This window comes from Carettochelys insculpta, chromosome 8 (genome assembly GCF_033958435.1).
Source record: "Carettochelys insculpta isolate YL-2023 chromosome 8, ASM3395843v1, whole genome shotgun sequence".
Taxonomy (NCBI): domain Eukaryota; kingdom Metazoa; phylum Chordata; order Testudines; family Carettochelyidae; genus Carettochelys; species Carettochelys insculpta.
This window is the reverse complement of record NC_134144.1, coordinates 75,762,698-75,784,151: the sequence shown is the minus strand read 5'-3', so window position 1 is coordinate 75,784,151 and position 21,454 is coordinate 75,762,698. Positions and strand designations below refer to the sequence as shown.

The 21,454-nt window shown below is 45.5% G+C and overlaps 1 protein-coding gene across 1 annotated transcript in view; it reads right to left on the bottom strand.

Annotated features, from left to right (window-relative positions):
• The window catches only part of LOC142017056 (unconventional myosin-X-like), a 262,366-nt gene extending 241,938 nt beyond the window's left edge, over window positions 1–20,428 (bottom strand). Inside the window, exons 1-2 of the mRNA XM_075001671.1 lie at window positions 20,366–20,428; window positions 8,806–8,964 (exon numbers count right to left, since the gene is read on the bottom strand). Of these exons, the coding sequence (XP_074857772.1) occupies window positions 8,806–8,916 (111 nt within the window). The 5' untranslated portion in view covers window positions 8,917–8,964; window positions 20,366–20,428. The remainder of the gene's footprint in view (window positions 1–8,805; window positions 8,965–20,365) is intronic.
• Between the last annotated feature and the right edge of the window lie 1,026 nt (window positions 20,429–21,454).

Genomic DNA, 21,454 nt, shown 5'->3' with positions numbered 1-21,454 from the left:
GGAATACCTGTGTGGGAAAGGGTCACAAAGTCACCAAGACAAGCACAATGCAAGACACTAGACAGAGGCACCACTGTACTGACGGACAGAATTTGCAGACTTCTTCAAATCCCAATACAAGGAGGAGACTTTCCAGAAACCAGGTCACTTAACTGATCATTTACAGGAACACAAAGTGAATACAGGTCTGTTGCCTTAGTAACAGCTGCTAGGCAACACATTCTCAGATTCATATTTTATGATCACACTCTGAAGAGTTTGGGCACAAGTAAATCACAAGGAGAGCCCCATTCGATCTCTTTTCCTGAAAACCTCAAGGAGTTTCATCAAAAGTGTGTTTGCCCTGTCTCTGCACCCCTTGCCCTATGTGTCGGCCTGTCCTGGAAACTCCATGGATGGAGGTTAGTTAGAGAACTATACTCCACGGGGTTGAAGAAATTTAGAAACTGTTTCTATGTGACAGGGCTTTGTATAGTCAACTGCGGAGGGACCAGAACAAGCCAATAACAGTCAGCCTTACCTCAATCCCTGGGAAAATAATGGAGGGAATCCTCAAGGAATCCGTTTTGGAGCACTTGGAAGAGGGGAAGTGATCAAAAGTAGCCAACATGGATTCGCCGGGGCAAGTCCTGCCTGACCAATCTGATTAGCTTCTATGATGAGGTAACAGGCTCTGTGGACATGGGCTAGTCAGTGGATGTGATATACTTTGACTTCAGCAAGGCTTTTGATATGGTCTCCCACAACATTCTTGTCCATAAGTTAAGGAAATATGGATTGGATCCTTGGACTATAACATGGATAGAAAGCTGGCTTGATGGTCAGGCCCAACGGATAGTGGTCAATGGCTCAATATCTGGATGGCGGTCTGTTTCAAGCAGAGTGCTGCAAGGCTTGGTTCTGGGGCCTGTGTTAGTCAACATCTTTATTAATGACCTGGATGAGGGACTGGATTGCACCCTCAGCAAGTGTGCAGATGACACAAAACTAGGGGGAGAGGTAGATATGTTGGAGGGTAGAGAGAGAATCCAGAGGGACCTGGATAAATTGGAGGACTGAGCCAAAAGAAATCTGATGCGGTTCAATAAGGAGACGTGTAGAGTCCTGCACCTGGGGTGGCAGAATCCCAAGCATTGTTACAGGTTGGGGACCGACTGGCTCAGCAGCAGTACGATGGAAAGGGACCTAGGGGTTATGGTGGATGAAAGGCTGGACATGAGTAAACAGTGTGCCCTTGTAGTCAAGAAGGCTAACGGCATACTAGGGTGCATTAGGAGGAGCATTTCGAGCAGATCTAGGGAAGTAGTTATTCCTCTTTATTTGGCACTGGTGAGGCCACATCTGGAATATTGTGTCCAGTTTTGGGCCCCCCAGTATAAAAAGGATGTGGATTTGCTGGAGCAGGTTCAGCGAAGGGCAACAAAAACGATTAAGGGGCTGGAGCACAAGACCTATGAGGATAGACTGCGGGATTTGGGCTTGTTTAGTTTACAGAAGAGAAGACTTAGAGGTGATTTAATAGCAGCCTTCAACTTCCTGAAGGGGAGCTCTAAAAAGGAGGGTGAGAAACTGTTGTCAGTGGTGTCAGATGGCAGAGCAAGGAGTAATGGTCTAAAGTTGAAGAGAGAGAGACGTAGGTTAGATATTAGGAAAAACTACTTCACCAGGTGGGGGGTGAAGCGTTGGAATGCATTGCCTAGAGAGGTGGTGGATTCTCCATCCCTTGAGCTCTTTAAGTCCTGGCTGGGCAAGGTCCTGGCTGGGATGACTTAGTGGGGGTTGATCCTGCTTGAAGCAGGGGGCTGGACTAGATGACCTCCTGAGGTCCCTTCCAGCCCTGTGATTCTGTGACATTACAGAACAGTAAGAGGACAGAGGGTGGCAACAGTTCCTCTTTCATGGATCATATCTGCCTAGGTCACACTTGGCCAAAACCTAAATTCACCATTCAAAAAAGACAGGCTACTCAGCTTGTCATAATTTGAATTGATCTGTACACATGCAGTTCCCCTTTTCTTGTACATCACAGCAAGTAAAAAAAAGGTCTTCCAGAGGGCCACCATCTTCGGTTTTTCTCCACCATTAATTCCAAGTAGTGGTAAACCAGGCAATGAGGCAATAAGGCAAAAAGGGCACTGCACATGGGAACAACACAAGACAGCTGTGTATTTGAGCACGTAAACAGGGCAGCAGCGAAGAAGGAGTTTTCCTGGGAAACATACAAGAGGACCTCAGGTGGACCTTCCAGGGCTGATTGTCTTGGAGGCAAGGCTTTGAGCCAGGCCTCGCCAGCAACAGCATTTAAGAAGGCAGCCACAACAAATATTGTGCGAAGAGAAGAGGGCAGCAGCTAACAGGGCGTTTGCCTGGGAGACATCCAAGTGGAGCTCAGGCAAGTGTGGCTTTTGCGGGGCTGCGTTGTGAGCTCGTGGATTGAATATCCAAGTGTCTGTGTCCAAGCATTCATTTTGCAGTTCTGCAAAGAGGAGCAGTTTGGAAGTGTGTTTGGCAGTTTGATGAGTCTGCAAAGGTGTGAATTGAGAGTGCTTTGTTCCAGGTGGAACAAAGAAGGCAGCCACAGCAAACATTGTGGGCAGCGAACAGGGAGTTTGCCTTGGAGTTCACCTTCAGGGGAGCCCATAATGGTTGTCTTTCTTTCTTTCTTATAGTTTTGTTTCTCTTCTGCCCTTCCAGGCAACACCCAAAAAAGAAAAACCCATCTGAGGGAACTCTCTGAAGGAAGGTAAAAATGGATAGTGACAAGTCTACTGAAAAGTCAGCTGTTGTGATCTGCACAGCATGTACCCTGTTTGTTTTCCTCCCAGAAGGTAGGACGGATTTCGTATGGACCAAGTGCAAGCTTGTCGCCACCTGGGTAGAGAAGGTTAGAGGACTTGAGGCGCAAATATTAACATTCCGGTCCCATCAGAGAGGGTGGAGACTTCCTTGACAAAAGGCCGAATTTAATACTATAAGTACAGCAGGCTGAGCAGCCAGCGAAGGCAGTGCTAAACAAAGAAGAAAACTGAAAGCATGAAATCAAGGAGAAGAAAGCCATTTCAGGTATCTCCTATTCCCGTGGAGACAAGCAATCACTTTCAGGCTCTCTACCCGGGTGATTCAGTGGAGAATGCTATGGCAGAGACTTCACAGGAAGAGGATCAGAAGACCCCACTGACCGGAAGACATGGGATGCACAGTCCTAGGGATGGGATTCTACAACCACCACTCCTAAGAGAAGAAGACAGGTAGTGGTGGTCGGGGACTCCCTCCTAAGAGGGACGGAGTCATCCAGCTGCTATTCAGACCTGGAATCCCAGGAAGTTAGCTGCTTACCAGGAGCTAAAATCCAGGATGTGATGGAGTCTCTTCCAAAAATCATCAAACCTGTGGATAATTACCCTTTCCCACTCCTTCATGTAGGAATTAATGACACAGCCAAGAATGACCTTGAGCAGATCACCGCTTATGTAGCTTGGGAAAGAAAGATCAAGGAACACAGAATGCAAGTGGTGTTCTCATCCATCCTCCCGGCTCAAGGAAGGGAAGCAGGTAGAGATTGTTGAATTGTGGAACTAAATGTGTGGTTGCACAGGTGGTGTCGGAGAGAGGGCTTTGGTTTCTTCAACCATGGGACTCTGTTTCGGGAACAAGGATTGCTAGGAAGAGATGGGATCCACCTAACGAAGAGAGGAAAGAGCATAGGAAGGAACAATCAGTGTCACACATACAGAATGGGAAAAGACTGCCTAGGAATGAGTACAGCAGAAAGGGATCTAGGGGTTATAGTGGACCACAAGCTAAATATGAGTCAACAGTGTGATGCTGTTGCAAAAAAAGCAAACATGATTCTAGGATGCATTAACAGGTGTGTTGTGAACAAGACACAAGAAGTCATTCTCCTGCTCTACTCTGCACTGGTTAGGCCTCAGCTGGAGTATTATGTTCAGTTCTGGGCACCGCAGTTCAGGAAGGATGTGGAGAAATTGGAGAGGTCCAGAGGAGAGCAACGAGAATGATCAAAGGTCTAGAGAACATGACCTATGAAGAAAGGCTGAGAGAATTGGGCTTATTTAGTTTGGAAAAGAGAAGATTGAGGGGGGACATGATAGCAGTTTTCAGGTATCTAAAAGGGTGTCATAAGGCAGAGGGAGGGAACTTGTTCTTCCTTGCCTCTGAGAATAGAGCAAGAGGCAACGGACTTAAATTGCAGCAGGGGAGGTTCAGGTTGGACATCAGGAAAAAGCTCCTAGCTGTCAGGGTGATCAAACACTGGAACGAATTGCCAAGGGAGGTGGTAGAATCTCCATCACTGCAGATATTTAACAAGAGGTTAGATAGATGGCTTTCAGGGATGGTCTAGAAAATGCTTGGTCCTGCCATGAGGGCAGGGGGCTGGACTCGATGGCCTCTCAAGTTCCCTTCCAGTCCTACTCTTCTATGATTTTCGCAGGCAGGCTTGCAAACCTAGTGAGGGGAGGGCTTTAAACAGGGCTCATCAGGGGACATTGAGACAAGCCCCGAGTAAGTGGGGAAGGAGGAAGGAAAAATAAAGCAGTACCCCGATGCAAAATGCAAAGGCAGGCTAACCACCTAACAATCTAAGATGTTTGTACACAAATGCAAGAAGCCTGGGAAACAAATGGGAAGAATCAGAGGCCCTGGCACAGTCGAAGGAGTGTGAGATGATTGGAATAACGAGACTTGGTGGGAGGACTCTCATAACTGGAGCACAATCGTGGAAGGTTATAAACTATTCAGAAAGAACAGGCAGGGCGAAAAGGAAGAGGAGTTGTGCTGCATGCGAGGGAGCAGTATGAATGCTCAGAGCTCCAGTATATGGAGGGCAAAAAGCCAGTTGAGAGTCTGAGTTAAGCTTTGAGGTGGTAGCCACAGAGGTGATGCTGTGATTGGTGTCTGCTATAGAACACCAGACCAGGTAGATGAGGATTTCTTCAAACAACTAAAAGGAGCTTCTAACTCACAGGACTTGTTTCTCATGGGAGACTTTAATCACCCGGATGTTTGTTGGGAGACCAATACAGCAACACACAGACAATCCAGGAAGTTTTTGGAGAATGTTGGGGATAACTTCCTGGTACAAGTGCTGAAGGAACCAACCGGGGCCATGCACAGCTTGACCTGCTGCTCACAAACAGGGAAGAACCAGTAGGAGAAATAGAAGTGGGTGGCAACTTGGGCTGCGGCAACCATGAGATGGTAGTCCTGACAAAAGAAAGAAAGGTGAACAGTAACATACAGACCCTTAATTTCAGAAGGGCAGACTTTGACTCCCTGAGAGAACTGATGGGCAGGATCTCTTGGGGAAAAAGATAAGAAGGGGAAAGGCATTCAGGAGAACTAGCAGTATTTTAAAGAAGTCTTATTCAAGGCACAGGCTCAAACCACCCCAGTGAGCAGTAAAAAGAGCAAACAAGGTAGGCAAATAGCTTGGCTTAACAGAGAAATTCTTGGAGAGCTCAAACTCAAAAGGGATGAGCACAAAAAGTGGAAATGGGGACAGATGACTATGGAAGAGTTTAAATATATTGCTGGAGAATGCCGGGGAGTAATCAGGAAAGCTAGAGCACAATTCGACCTGCACATAGTAAGGAATGTGAAGGGTAACAAGAAGGATTTCTACAGGCATATTAACAATGAGAGGATTATCAGGGAGGGTGTGGGGCCGTTACTGGATGAGAGAGGTAACCTAGTGACAGATTATGCAGGAAAAGCAGAAGTACTCAATGCTTTTTTTGCCTCAGTCTTCCCGGACAAAACCAGTTCCCAAGCTACAGCACTAGGCAATGCAGTAGGGGAAGGAGGTGGGCAGCCCTAGGTGGGGAAAGAACAGGTTAAGAGCTATTTAGAAAAGCTAGACACACACACATCCATGGGTCAGGATGTAATGCATCCAAAGGTACTGAGGGAATTGGCAGATGTCATTGAAGAGCCTTTGGCCATTATCTTTGAACACTTGTGGAGATCACGAGAGATCCCAGATGACTGGAAAAAGGTGAATGTAGTGCCCATCTTTAAAAAGGGAAAGAAGGGCAATCCAGGGATCTATGGATTGGTCAGCCTGTAGCCAAACAATGTCTCCCCCTTTACAAGCCAGCTTGCTGCCCCTCCTGAGGTGCCCCACAAGCACACAGGGCACGGAACAGCTGCTGATGGCACAGTCTTTGAAGCCTCTCACAGAGGCCCAGATGTGCTGGCTCATCGTGACGCTGAGAAACAGAAAGCACAGATAAAAGGGCTAACAGGCCAACTGTCAATAGGAGGGCCTCAGGAAATTACCCTCGGCTGGCATTGATGGAGTGATGCACCCACACAGTTATCCCAGAAGAGAAATCTCCGCCCTTGTAAAAGAATGTCCTGTACTCCAAATTGCTTATCTCCTGTCTTACAAGCGCAAATTAATTAAGAATTGCCCTTGTAAAAACTGGCGTCACAAAAGACAGACCAGTACGATCTGGCACTATAGATAAGAAAGAGAATACGTGACCCAAGAGGTATAAAGATGGGCCCAGCAGCACTGTAACTCTGAGTGCACTTTCACCAACTACCTGCTGGTCGGGTCAGGTGATTGCCTCCCGAGGTCCGCAAATGGGGACACCCAACCTCATATTCGTCTTTCCGCGGAATTAAGTGACCGATCCTGGCTGGGCTACGCTGGTATCGAAAGACACAAGGAGGGTAAAATATACCCACATTAAGGTCTCCTTTTGGAGTACACAGTTAAAGAATTAGACATCTATAGGTACATGTCGTTGTATTAAGATGTCGTTGTATTGGATTGTAATGTAACCTGCTAACACCTGTACTCTGCTAGCATATAAGAAGTAGACAATAGCCTTTTGTAACCACACGCTTATAACTGTAGCTTAATAAACTTGTAACTAGTTAAGATCTAAGCCTGACTGCTGCTGCCCTTTGTCACTGCAACACAGCCAGCACAATCAAAAGAACTTTAACTGTTTGGTTACCACAGCCGGGCCATCGGTGAGAGTGCTGAGAGCCTAGCATTGAGTCGTGCCGCCTCCACGGGGCAGACTCCTGGGGTGCCCGTCAGTCAATCCTGGTTGCCCGCTGCGACGGGACAGTGCATCCTAGCAGTTAAAGTCTCGGGTGTGGAAAGGCTCTTAGTGCTACCATTGGGGCACCCGTCAGTCAATCCTGGATGCCCGTTGCAAAGGAGCTCCCTGCTCTAGCAGTAAAAGACTCGGGTGTTTACGACCCTGGGGCATCTGTCAGCCTAGCCCAGGCTGCCCGCTGCGACGGAGCTCCCTGCTCTAGCAGTTAAAGACTTGGATGGTAATAAGGGCACAGTTGGTACCTCACCGCACATTACCCGGCCACTGGCTAACACAGCCTTACCTCTGTCCCTGAAAAATCATGGAGAGGATCCTCAAGGAATCCATTCTAGAGCACTTGGAAGAGGTGAAGTGATCAAGAGTAGTCAACATGAATTCAGCACGGAAAAGCTGTGCCTGACCAATGTGATTAGCTTCTGTGACGAGGTAACAGGCTCTGTGGACATGAGGAAGTCAGTGCATGTGATATACCTTGACTTCAACAAAGCTTCTGATACAGTCTCCCTCAACATGCTTGCCCATAAGTTAAGGAAGTGTGGGTTGGATACAGGGACTGTAAGGTGGATATAAAGCTGGCTTGATGGACAGACCCAACGGATAGACATCAATGGCTCAATGTCTGGCTGGCGGTCGGTTTCAAGTGGAGTCCCCAAGGATCAATTCTAGGGCCAATACTGTTCAACATCTTTATTAATGACCTGGATGAGAGAATGGATTGCATCCTTAGCAAATCTGCAGATGTCACTAAGCTAGGAGGTCAGTTAGATACACCTAGAAAGGATTTGTGCTTGACCGAGGCAGTACAGACAAGAGTTGTGGTAGTCTGTGACTAGAAAAAGCTTGTGGAATGCAGAGCAGCTCACTCCCTGCAACTACTGGAAGATCAGGCTGGAAAGTGTGCAGCAACAGCTCCCCTCCCACAAGAAGGGGTCCAAATAACCACCGAACACCTATGCTATCACCTTTTTAACAATACCTACAGAGATTGCTAATTAAGAAAGTTTTTAAAAGGTTTAAAATATTTATAGAAAAGCTGAAGACAACACAAGCACTGAAGTTCCATCTTAGAACAGAGCAATAAGAAGGAACTAAGATGGCAGTCTGGCAGACTGCTTTCCCTCAGTGCCTTGCGCAAGGGGATGCATGCCACAAGGACATTACAAGGGGAAGATCTCCAGTCCTTGGCAATGGAGCACATCTGCAACATGAAGTGCACTACATAGGGTAACAATCATTTGAAGAACCACAGCACACCTTTCTAATCATTATTGGCCATTTGACCATCATATAATCTCAAGCCCAACTGCGCTCAAAGCAACAAAAGCTGGAGCTGATCTAAGAAATATAAATATCAAACTCAGCAGCTAATATGCACATAATCACCAAAGAGGTGCCATCCTGCAAACCCATCCTAACGCCCAGAACTGAATATCCATGGATAGGCACTTTTCTTCATTAAGAACAGGAGAGTAAACCCCTCTTTTACAGCTGGAGCACAACAGAGGCTTAAGGCTTATGAGGGAACAAGAGAAACCTAGGATTCAATGTGCATGCAGAGAGATAGGAATTTCCTCTTTATCCATTGGGAACAGAGTCCCTTAACTCAGAGGACATTGCTCAAACCAACATGCTATGTGTACGCTGGCAGCCCCAGAAGATAAACAGAGGGCATAAGTCAGCATGGATTTCTCCCACCTCAGACACTTACATATATGTGGTCCAGTTTGTAGCGCTGATGCAGGTTGAGCAGGATAGCAGCCTCATGCAGATCGCTCAGCTTGGACATGTCTTCCACCCCCTCCCCACCGGTCTGGTGCATTGGCAAGATCTTCTCCCTAGACAGGGAAGCCTGTGGGTAGCAGAATACCTAAAAAGAAAGGGGAAACTTATCAGTAAAACAATGATTCTGTGTGCAAAGTCTGATTTCTCCACAAGCAACGTGTCACTGACCACAGTTTTACCCCACGGTACTTATCAGTGCTCAGAGGCAGAACACAACACAGGACAGATATCTGCTGTCTGGTTTTATTTCATCGCTTCCTACATTTCTGCCCTATCTGAGTGAGTCCCCTAGAGATAACAATGGGGGCATGCACACTTCCTCCACTGAAGATCTGTTCTCTTCCTAGGTGCTGATACCATTGGTACTACAAGGCTTGAGCTCCCATGGGGGAAAATTAGTGGTGCTTAGCACCCACCCACAGTCCAGCTGCCTCCTCAGAGCCTCTTGCCTGCCAGTAGCAGGGTGGAAGATTGGTGGAAGTTGAGCCAGGGAAAGGCAGAGCGGGGGGCGGGGGCAGAAACAGGGTGGGGAGGTCAAGCGCTCTCCAACTACAGAGGAAATCAGCACCTATGATTATCTCCACCTTCAGTACCACCTGGGGTAAAGGCTCACAGCGTGGAAGGCTGTAACCCTGTGTTAAAAAGGTAATATGGAGTTCATGACAGCGGGAGATGCCTAGATATCATGATGAGGAGTGTAGAACAGCACCCACGAGGAAGAGAACAGATCCATCATGTGCACTTCATATATGTTTCAGAATTTATTTCCAACCTACTCTGCACAACCCCTGGACAACCCCTCCAAAGAGCATGAAAAGCAGAAGCCTGACCAAAAACGTGCTCTTCTTTAAAATAAAAGATTTAAAGCAAATCTGCTGTTGTCTGTTTCCATATGATTTTGAAAGTCAGAGGGTTGACAGTGGCCTGTTTTGAGGCACCTCTCTTCTCTCTGTCCCTATGTCTAAAAGCCTTATCTAAATCACAATCATCTCTTTCCTTGATTTCTACAGCCTTCTTCCTAGACTCTCTTGTGATGGCATGCAATCACAGAAGACTCCTTGAGATGTTTCCCATTGTGCTGATCAGGCCACTGACACTCACCTTCTTGCTCTGTGGGATGCCCCACCACTCTGTCCTGCTAAGCCACATCCGCTGGTCTCCCCCAGCCAAGGCACAGACTTGGGATTACGACTCAGACCCTAGGCCACCAACACGCCCAGTTTTCATCAAAGACACCACCATCTTCCTGAGGAAACTATAATACATTTATGACCTTCCTGAAAACACTGGAGCTATTTTCCTAAAAAGCACGGGCAGGTGATTCACGCACGTGACACTCTCCTTCTTGGAGATTCTACCACCTCCCTTGGCAATTCGTTCCAGTGTTTGATCACCCTGACAGTTAGGAACTTTTTCCTAATGTCCAACCTGAACCTCCCCTGCTGCAATTTCAGTCCATTGCCTCTTGTTCTATCCTCAGAGGCAAGGAAGAACAAGTTCCCTCCCTCTGCCTTATGACACCCTTTTAAATACCTGAAAACTGCTATCATGTCTCCCCTCAATCTTCTCTTTTCCAAACTAAACAAGCCCAATTCTGTCAGCCTTTCTTCATAGGTCATGTTCTCTAGACCTTTGATCATTCTCGTTGCTCTCCTCTGGACCCTCTCCAATTTCTCTACATCGTTCCCGAACTGCAGTGCCCAGAACTGGACACAATACTCCAGCTGAGGCCTAACCAGCGCAGAATAGAGCGGAAGAATGACTTCTCGTGTCTTGTTCATGACACACCTGTTAATGCATCCTAGAATCATGTTTGCCTTTTTCGCAACAGCATCACACTGTTGACTCATATTTAGCTTGTGGTCCACTATAACCCCCAGATCCCTTTCTGCTGTACTCATTCCTAGGCAGTCCTTTCCCATTCTGTATGTGTGACACTGATTGTTTCTTCCTAAGTGGAGCACTTTGCATTTGTCCTTATTAAACTTCATCCTGTTTACCTCAGACCATTTCTCCAGTTTATCCAGATCCTTTTGAATTATGACCCTACCCTCCAAAAAAGTTGCAACCCCCCCCCCAGCTTGGTATCATCTGCAAACTTAATAAGTGTACTTTCTATGTCAATATCTAAATCGTTAATGAAGATATTGAACAGAACCGGTCCTAAAACAGACCCCTGCGGAACCCCACTAGTTATACTTTTCCAGCCAGATTGAAAACCATTAATAATCAACAAAGTTGCAGCTGGATAAAGCCCTGTTTTGGTCCTATCTACCTACTTGCTAACAGGGGCTATGGCAGGATCATTCCCTACAGCCTGTTCTGCAAGGCTCTATCTAATCTAGTTTTCAACATCTCAAGTGAAAGGGATTCCACCATTTCCACGAGGAGACAGTTCCACAGCCTAATCTCTCTCTCAGTCAAGAAGCTCTCACAATTATCCAGCCTTTTCTTTCTTACTTTTACCTCATGCCTCCCTTTCACATCCACTAACCCTCCCAATTTCCCTTCTTGGCAATCATATCCAAGACAAAATGAAGCCCTTAATCCCAGTCCCACTGGCCCTCAACCTGGTTACTGTCATTCTCCAAACTCCCTCCATGTTGTCTATATCCTTCTGGTACTCAGGTTACTAGCAATGGTGAAAGAGCTCTGCAAAGAGAGAGGAGGTCTATCATTTTCTATCGAAATTAAAGCAACATCTTCCTGCCCCCCATATGCCACATCCATGTCAGCTCTACCCGTCCCACTACCTCCCCTTGGTATCCTTCAGCATCACCACTCCAGGCGGGAGAGGATGGGTTGCAGCAGGGCCTTCTCCCTGTTCCCAGGCCAAGGATACAGGGAAAGAAGAAAAGCCACTCTGAGCTGCTGGGTTCTCTCTCTCCCTCGTTCCCTCTCCCCTATTGGTAGAATGGTGTTGGCTTGGAAAGAGCTCTGCCTGCCTGCCTGCTGCAGCTGACTGCCCATACACTCCTAGCAATAGGGCAATAAGGGAAAGCAGCCAATCCAAGGGGATTTCTCCCAGTCCCCACTGTAACCATCTGGAGCTGTGGCCATTTTATTGGCTGGTCTACAACCCCTCTTTGCCTGCTACTTTAAGCCCTGGTTCCCTGAGCTGAATGCGGCACTTCCGAAATAGCTGTGCAGGGATGGATCATCACCTTGCTGGTCTTTGACACAAGACCTACGCGGGCACCTTGGAAAAGCTGCATTGCTCTGGTTTGCTGACATCACAGTGCAGGTTCTCCCAGAGATAAAATTACTTAGGCTACAGTAAGTGTTGTAAGTACACCTCAGTAACTTGAAGCTGAAGGAAACCAAGCTGAGCCCTACCCGGGCATACTGTGAACAGACCACCAGGGGGCCTTGCTGCCCCTCCTCTGCAGGGTGAACACAAACAGATTCTTTTCATCTAAAATTTTAAAATTTGACTTTTGTATTTCAGTATCTTTAAAATAAACTTCTTTATAGTTAAAACTGAAATTGAAAATTTATGTTAAGGCCTAAATGCATTATAATATAGTACAATCATTGAACTTAAATACCAAAAATAAGTGCAAGCTGCACATAGAATCATATGACTGAAAGAAAATGCAAGAGGTAATCTAGTCCAGTCCCTCGCATTCATGGCAGGACCAAGAACCATTTAGACCAGGGGTGAGCAAACTAGGGGGGTGGGCTCCCTCATGGGGGCATGAAATATCACAAGGAGTCGCAGCACAATTGGCTGCTGGGTGGCAGGCTCGTCCATCTCATTAAAAGCGTTGAAATATATTACTGTTTTTATTCATGTGTATTCATATTTATATACCCTTAGTTACATTTTTACATTCTACATGCTTCTTCTCTCACCTATGCTGAAAGGTTTTTTTCATATGAACATAATAAAATTTCCATCAGTCTGGATTACATTAGATGGGTTGGGGTGGACCTGCTAATTGCAGGGATGAAAAGTGGGGCCCGAAGTAAAAAGTTTCTCAGCCCGATCTAGATCATCCCTAACAGATATTGTCTAACCTGCTCTTAAAAATCTGCAATGATGGAGATTCCACAACCTTCCTACACAATTTATTCCAGAGCTTAACTACCTTGACAGGAAATTTTTTCTAATATCCAATCTAAACTCCCTTGCTGCCCTCATTGCTTCTTACCCTATCGTCAGAGGGGAAGAACAGTTTTTCTCCCACTTTCCATCTAACAACCTTTCAGTCGCCTCAGTCTTCCCTTTGCCAATCCAAAACAAACCTAATTTTTCAATTTTGCAGCACAGGTCGTGTTTTCAAGAATTTTAATCAAGAACTACACTCCAGAAGGCTGAAGGTGACAGGCCTGTCCTCTCCTATGGACAACCTCCTAACCTAAGAAAGATTCTCACTAGCAATCACAGGCTAGACCATAGTAATACTAATCCTTGAACTCCTCCTTGCAACAAACCCACCTGCCAACTTTGTCCACATATTTATTCTGGGAATACCATCACTGGACCTAACCATCTTAGTTACAAGATCAAAGGCACATGCTCATGCACTTCGAGCAACATTGCATACGCCATTATGTGCCAGCAATGCCCAAACACTATGTACATTGGACAGACTGGACAAAACCTTCACCAAAGAATAAATGGACACAGAGCAGACATCAGGAATCTCAATAAACGTAAGCCGGTCAGTGAACACTTCAGTGGAGTGGGCCATTCTGTTAAAGACCTAAGAATTTGTGACCTAGAACAACAAGAATTTAAAAACAGATTACAACTTGAAATTTGTGAATTGGAATTCATATTCAAATTCAACACATGAACACGTGGTATGAACAGAGACATCAATTACCTCACAAATTACAAGGACTGCTTCCCTTCTTTTGATGCTTATAATTATCTCAGGCAGGACATTTAACACCCCCCATATCCCTCTTTCAGTCCTATCTACTTGATTTGTCAGTTTTTATTGCGGTGTTTTTTTTTTTTGGTCCTCTGTACTTATAAATGTCAGTCTGTATCGGAGATGAGATTGATCTGATGAAGAGAGTCTGTCCCATGAAAGCTCATCACCGAATAAATCATTTTGTTAGTCTTTAAACTGCTACATTTCTGCTGTTTTCTTTTCTTGGAGCACAGACTAACATGGCTAACTCTCTTACTTTTTAATAATTTTTGTTGCTGTTCTCTGGACCTTTCAACAATTTTTCCACATCTTTACCGAAATGTGGCACCCGAGTTGGACACAATGTTCCACTTGCGGCCTAATCAGTGCAGAGCGCAGGTTGTGCCTCCCTGGTTGAGCACCCCACAGGCCTCACCAGTTCTGAACTAAGGAATCTGCTGCACCAGGGGAGGTCAACACTGGCCCTCTGCAGCTGTTGGCTGTAGAGCTATCTGAGCCATTAGTAATTACCTTTGAAAAATCATGAAATATGGGAGAGATTCCAGAAGACTGGAAAAGGACAAATATAGAGCTAATCTATAAAAAGGGAAATAAGGACAAACCAGGTGATTACAGAACAGTCATCTTAAGTTCTTTATCTAGAAAGATAATGGACCAAATATTTAAGCAGTTTGCAATCATCTGGAAGATAATAAGAAGGAAAGTAACAGCATGGATTTGTCAAGAACAAATTGTGTCAAACCAACCTAATAGCTTCTGCTGACAGCATAACAAGCCTTGTGGATGGGGGGAAATGGTAGACATGGTACATCCTGATTTCAGCCTCACATGACCATTTCATAAACTAGGGAAATGTAAGTTAGACAAAGCTACTTGAAGATGGTCCAAGACTGATTAGAAAACTGTTCTTACTGAGTACTTATTGATGTGTCACAGTCATGCAGAATGGGCATGATGAGTGGGGTCCTGCAGGGATCACTTTCTTTAAATATCTTTGTTTACATAATGGCTGAGAGAGTATACATATTAAAATTTGCAAAAAATACCAAGCTCTGAGGGATTGCAAGTGATTTGGAAGATACAACTAAATGTCAAAATGATGTGGACAAACTGAAGAAGTGGATGAAATTCAATTCAATAAGGACACATATGTAATTAAAATTCAATAAGGACAAATGCAAAGTAGTCACAGAGAAGTAGCTGTGTATTTCCAGGTCTGAAGAAGTGGGTCTGTCCCAAGAAAGCTCATCACCTAAATTATTTTGTTAGTCTTTAAAGTGCTACATAAACGTAAATTACTCTATTTAGAAAGGAACAATCAGTCGCGCACATACAAAATGGTAAATGGCTGCCTAGAAAGGAGTACTGAGGAAAGGAATCCAAGTGGACCAAAAACTAAATGAGAGCCAGTGTAACACTGTTGCAAGGGGGAATAAGGAAACTTCACTCTGTCATGTAGTAACACCATCACCATAATCAACAACCATGGGCTCAGCGTCCAGTGGTGTCCGATGCCTCCCTCACTATTTCCTTCCATCTTTCCCTGTCCAGTGTGGAGTAGCTTAGTTTCGGTAGACTAGCTCCGCACCAATCTACCCATTCTCTGTGGTGTCTGTCTCTCCTATTCGAGCCATCCATTATGCCAAATACCAGGGTCTTGACTTTTCGCCCATTGTTCAGTCTGCAGATATGCCCAAATGGCTGAAGCTTCTCTTGTATTACCTTCGGCAATAGGTTCTTTTTCAGCTGTATCTTTCTATACAATTTCTCATTGGTGACCTTCTGCATACATCCTATTCCCAGGATCTTGTTAAAACACTCCTCTTGAATGCCAATATTCTTCTCTTCGAATCTTTCATTATCACTCGAATCTCACATCCATACAACATACTGCTGAATACACACATTTTTCAAGCTACTCAGCTTCATTCCTAAGCTAATTGCTTTGCTTTTCCAGATCTTATCCATCGCCTTTAAACTCACTCTTGCTTTTGCTATTCTAGTTATCTCCTTTTTACAATCTAGATCATACGTCATCTTGCTCCCTGGATACATGAACTTCTCTACATTCTCTGGTTCAATCCTGCCTACACTGATCTTCCTTCCTGCCTCCTTATCTTCAAATACGATTGTTCATAATCAGTCCGTACTGCTTCCCTTTCTCATTTAGCACCTGCCCCATTCTCACTAGCTTCTCTTCAACTTCCTCAATGATACCTATATCATCAGTGAACCTCAAGTTGTTAATTCTCATTCCATGCACTGATATCCCTTCTGTCTCTTCCTTGATCTTGACCATCGCTTTCTCCAGATGCATGATGAAGATACTCCGCAATATAGGATCTCCTTGTCTTGTACCACTACTTGTTCTAAACCAGCCTCCATATGACTCCAAACACTGCCCAAGTCACTTTCTGACCTTTACTCTCAAATGCCTTCTGAAAAAAAATTGATGAAGCAACTGTAGATGTGCTTGTTCTTTCATCCAGCTTTCTCCACTATCAATCTTAGTGCCAACATCTGCTGTATGGTACTTCTATTTTTCCTGAATCCTGCTTGCTTATCTGCTAGATGTTTTTCTCTATCTGCAATCTCAGTCTCTCTATTAGTATCATCATCAGCACTTTGCCTAGATGACTTGTTAGGGCAATCGTTCTGTAGTTCTTGCAGTCCAACGTGCTTCCAGAGCTAAAGGAACATTCTTCGGATACAATCTGGTGAGTGTGAGAATGATGGTAGCAAGATTCAAAGCAAAATTGTCCAACATCTCAGTTGTTCAGCTGTATGCACCCACGTCAGATAGCACGGAGGAAGACATCAATCTATTCTATAAAGACTTGACAAAGACAATGGAAGAGATACCAAAGAGAGATGTGTTCATCATCGGAGGAGATTGGAATACCAAGGTCGGAACAGATAAAGGTTGGGAGAGAGTCATGGGAAAGTTTGGATATGAAGAAAGAAACTAACAAGGCGAGAAACTACTAAAGTTTGCTACAGAGCACAAGGTGGTGATCTGCAACACGAGGTTCCAACCGAAGGACTGTACCAAGTGGATATTGTAGGGTAAAATTCCTAGACAAGCCATGATATTCTGCTAAGAACCACTGCTCTAAATTTGGGTCTGGAAACTAGGCCTACACCAGTATTATGAGCTCCCCCCACTGAGCAGACCTGGAAGGCCATCCCAGACTGAACAAAGACAGATAGTCACCTTGGCAACCACATTCCAGGAAGAGAGCCTTAGAATGTCTGGTGGGGGGGTGGGGGACAAATGCTCGATTGTCTCATACCTTCATTAACTTCTGCTTTGATTCTTTACATATAACATGATTGGTCACATATATGTGAGGATAACATTGTGACGCAGACATATACATTCCACTTTACACATTATTGTCAATTAATGTTTGCTTTGTTCAAAGAACTTTCTGTACACTGTGGGCGGAGATCATAATTGTAACCTTCTTAGATTGCCAGATAATTGTGCTAATCTTCCCTTGCTGTTAGCTTCTACTCAGGGGTTCTGGGGTCTCTCCCACACCCCGCTGCTTCACCCCTCAACATTCTATGAAATCAATTGTAACCTGTTGTTTGGCAGTGTTTGCTAACCTACAAGTGAAGTGACACTCCAGCAGCACTGTGTGTAATAAACTATCCTGCTTGCTTTATACATGGTGTCCAGACTTGTTCCAACAGACATGGCGATCAAATTATAGGAAATCCAAGAACATGAAGGATATGATTTTGATAAGGAGAAGATGGGCAATATCAGTACAGCAGTGCCAAACTTTCTAAGGACTTAATATAGACTCAACCAGTCTAGTGATTGCAAACATCAAAATGAAACTCAAGAGAAAGTATAAGACACAGTTCAAAAAATGAGGAGACATGGCAAGGCTAAGCAAGGATGAAATAAAGAATGTATATAAATCAGCGCTTGAAGAGACGATCAGGAATGCAGGCACAGAGAAGGACCTAGATAAGAGAGTCGAAGGGATAGCCACAGCAATAGAAGAGGCAATTGAGCTGACAGTTCCAGCAGAAGAGAAGATTAATAAGAAGTAAATTACAGAGGAGATACTGAAGTTGGTCCAAGAGACGAGAGCACTGAGGATCAGAAGGGATGTTTCCAAGAGGACAGAACACCAACATAAAGTGAAATGCAATGAGGAAAAAAAGCAGCCAGAATGGAGAAGGTGAAATTGTTAAAGGATCAGTGTGAAGATACAGAGCGGTATTATGATGAGTGTAAGACCAGGGAGGTGTATAAGATGATCAGGAATATTATAGGAAGTGGCAGTTGAAGCAGATGGAGATCAAAGAAGAGAACAGCGAGGTGCTCGTGAACAAGAAGGTTGTGCAGTGATGGATGAGATATTGCACCCATCTGCACAAAGCACAGTTAGACCCCAGTGTCTCAGAGACACTGATCAAAGAACTGAAAGAGATATCACCTCTGAGCAGCAACAGTAAGACTGATATTTTGAAAGAGAAAATAGAAAGATCAGTGAAATGACTAAAGAACAACAAGGGACCTGGAAATGATAAGATCACAGGAGAGATGATCAAATATGGTGGAGAAAGTACGATTCAGGAAATACACCAACTATGTAATAAAGCGTAGAAAGAAGGGAAGGCACCTAAGGAATGGATGAGATCCATGCTAGTGACAATACACAAGAAAGGAAGCGTGTTGGAGTGTAAGAACTACAGAATGTAGCAACAGGTGTATCGTAAACAAGACTCAAGAAGTAATTCTTCTGCTCTGTAGGTCAGACCTCTATAGCCTGGACATCCACAGTCTGGACTTACATAGCCCAACACCACCTGTGGTCTGGCATCCCTGTGGCTACTCCAGGACTGGAGTGCTCAAAAGGAAAATCTGGGCCCCACACTCAGCAACTCCTCCCCTGCCCCCAAGAGCTTTAGGAGTGCCACAAATAAGTCATTTGTGACACACAAACTCAGAGAGGAGCTGGGGTTGGGTGTCTGCGGAGCCCCATGGGGCTGCACTCTTGGCCGCTGGCCAAAGGGCACTGCAGCCATCCTTCCTCTTCCCTCATGTGCTCCCCAAGCCCCTCTTAGCAGCCGACAGCAGCAGAGGCACCATCACTGCCCTAGAGAGCGTTGGGGGGGCACTCAGGGGAAGAGGCAGGGTAGTTGTGCCACCATAGCCCCTCCTCCCAGTTTTATGGAAAAATAAGTCCATTCACAGATCATTGTCCTGAACATTGGCCCATTAAGTTCCTTGAGCATTACTAATGGCCCTCACTTAGCATGACTACATCAGTAACAGATTTATGCAGCAGTGGGAGATAAAAAGGCGCCATTTAAAAAGTGGAAGTTAAATCCCAATGAGCAAAATATAGGTAGTCAATCGTGTCTGACGATGACGTCTTCAGCTTGCACAAGGTCATCAGTTGTGGACTCGCATGTGGCTGAGGAGTCCAAGCTTTGAACGGCACGGGCGTTCACAGTGGGGGCCAGGGAATTGTCCTGGCTCTGTTGGTGCAGCTGCTACTGTTGCTTTCTTCCTCTCACGAGCATCAATGAGGTGTACACATCGCTGTGCAGTTTGTCCCTGGGCCCAGGTGACCTAGTGGCTAGGCCCCCTGGCCAGGGCCTGTTGGGTGGGTCTGCAGCCCCACCCGAGAGTCTATGGCTTGAGTTTGGGGCGTGGCCCTGAGGATCTAGTCCCCTCTTTTGGTGGGAGAGGGGCTCCTGGTGGGGAGGCTCCCCGCTCCCCTCAGGACCCGGGGGAGGGTCCTGGGCTGTGCACTCCAGTGGCTAACCGGGTGGCAGCTCTGGCCTGGGGCCTCCTGCCTCAGAGCCAGCTCCTGCCTCTGAGCTGGTCAGCACCAAACTGAGCTGCCTTCCCTCCCTTTATACACCTCCAGGCCTGACACTGGCCGCAGGTGAACCAGGGTGGGGCTGATTGGGCCAATAGGCCTTGTTTAACCCCTGCCTTGCCTGGCTTCCCTCTCACCCTCCTGCATATGCCTTGACAATTCTCCAACCCTAACAATGGAGAACAGTGCTGCTGGTTGAAGACTGTATTGCAAGATGTGAAACTAAATGTTAGTATGACAGTTTCCAGTCTCTGGGAGGCAAATCAGGAACCTCATAGCAGTAAAGAGATATAGCAAATCTGTAATCTAGTTAGTTTCAAAACATGAGTGAAAGTAGTTTCAAGTATGTAAATCCACTCACACATACCCTTTCACAGTTACATTTTCCTATTTTTAAAACGTTTTTTTCTCCCCCATTGCTGAGAGAGACAATCACACAGACAACTCAGAAAACTGGCTAACAGCAAAATGAGTGAGATTCTGAAACACACACAGAGTCAACTGTACCAAAGCGAGAGGGAGCAAACACACACACACACACACACAAAAGTGTACCTCTAAGGTTTGTCAGTTGGAATGAGATCAGGTTTACTCATAGCTGCAGAAGGGGAACATTTTTCAGATACAAATGTAATAATAAATTTGCTATAAGGAAATCATCTCAGATCAGGTGATTTTAACCCATAGCTTTTCTTAGCTGTAATGCTAGCCAGAGGCTCATGCAAAACTTGATTTCTATTATACTCACCTCTCCATAATTGGTGGTGAAGAGCACAGACCCATCATTGGATGAACCAACAGTGCATGGCTGCCGCTGATCATGCCCCCATAGCCACACCCGGGTGCCCTGCAATAAATGTTGTCCATTATAAACAAGACCCAAATCACTTTCCACTGTACCTTGCACCAGCTGCTCCCACATTTGCATGTGAGCATTCAAAAGAGATGCCCAAGCCTACTTTCTACATGTAAGGTCACAGTTCTGTGTCACAGACAGAAGTGGAAATTCGATCAGTTCTGCCTCCCGGAGATGCTCCTCCTCTTCCCAGCACCCAAGCAGGGCATGGGGAAAAGAATGCCCATAAGAAGGTAACTGTGAAAAACATTACATCACAGCTGCTTTCCTAAGATACCAGCGCCTACCCAGGTGTGAGCAGTAAAGTAACAAGTGGAAATGGTTGACACACTGCATAGTCAAACTAGCAAGACACAGGCTAATGCTTTTGAAATGTGACATCTGATTTTGAGATCTCAATTTGAGACACACTAAAGCTGGGTCTGCACTACAAAGTTCTGTCTACAGAAGTCACCGTCGACAGAGTTCTGCCAACAGAACCTCTGTCTAGAGAACATGTCCACACCTAATAGGCTTCCCAGCCTTCTGTTGACAGAACAGCCAATCGGAAGCTCTGCAAACAGGGCTGCCAGGTGAACTGGAAGCCCTCTCAGTTGACAGAGGGCCCTCCACAGCGTCTAACTACCTTTCTGTCTACAGGGGCACTATGCCTCAAACTTTCAAGATGTAACTCTGCCAGGAAAAAGATTGTGTTCTGTCAACAGATTCTAGATAGAACGCATCTGTAGTGTGGATGTGCCCTAGTTTTGTCGACAGAAGGCCTCATCTGTAGACAAAACTTTGTAGTGTAGACACAGCTTAAGTGTCCAGCACATCTAAAAACCAGGCGTAGGTCAGGCACCCAGAAACAGAAATCACTTTGAAAACATTGGCCTTATCTCTTTAATCTTCCTTTTTAAGCAGGAGGCTACCACATGGACTTACATTCTGTGGTAAGGCCTAAGGATTTCTATAGTTAGGGCCCTATCAATTTCGCAGCCA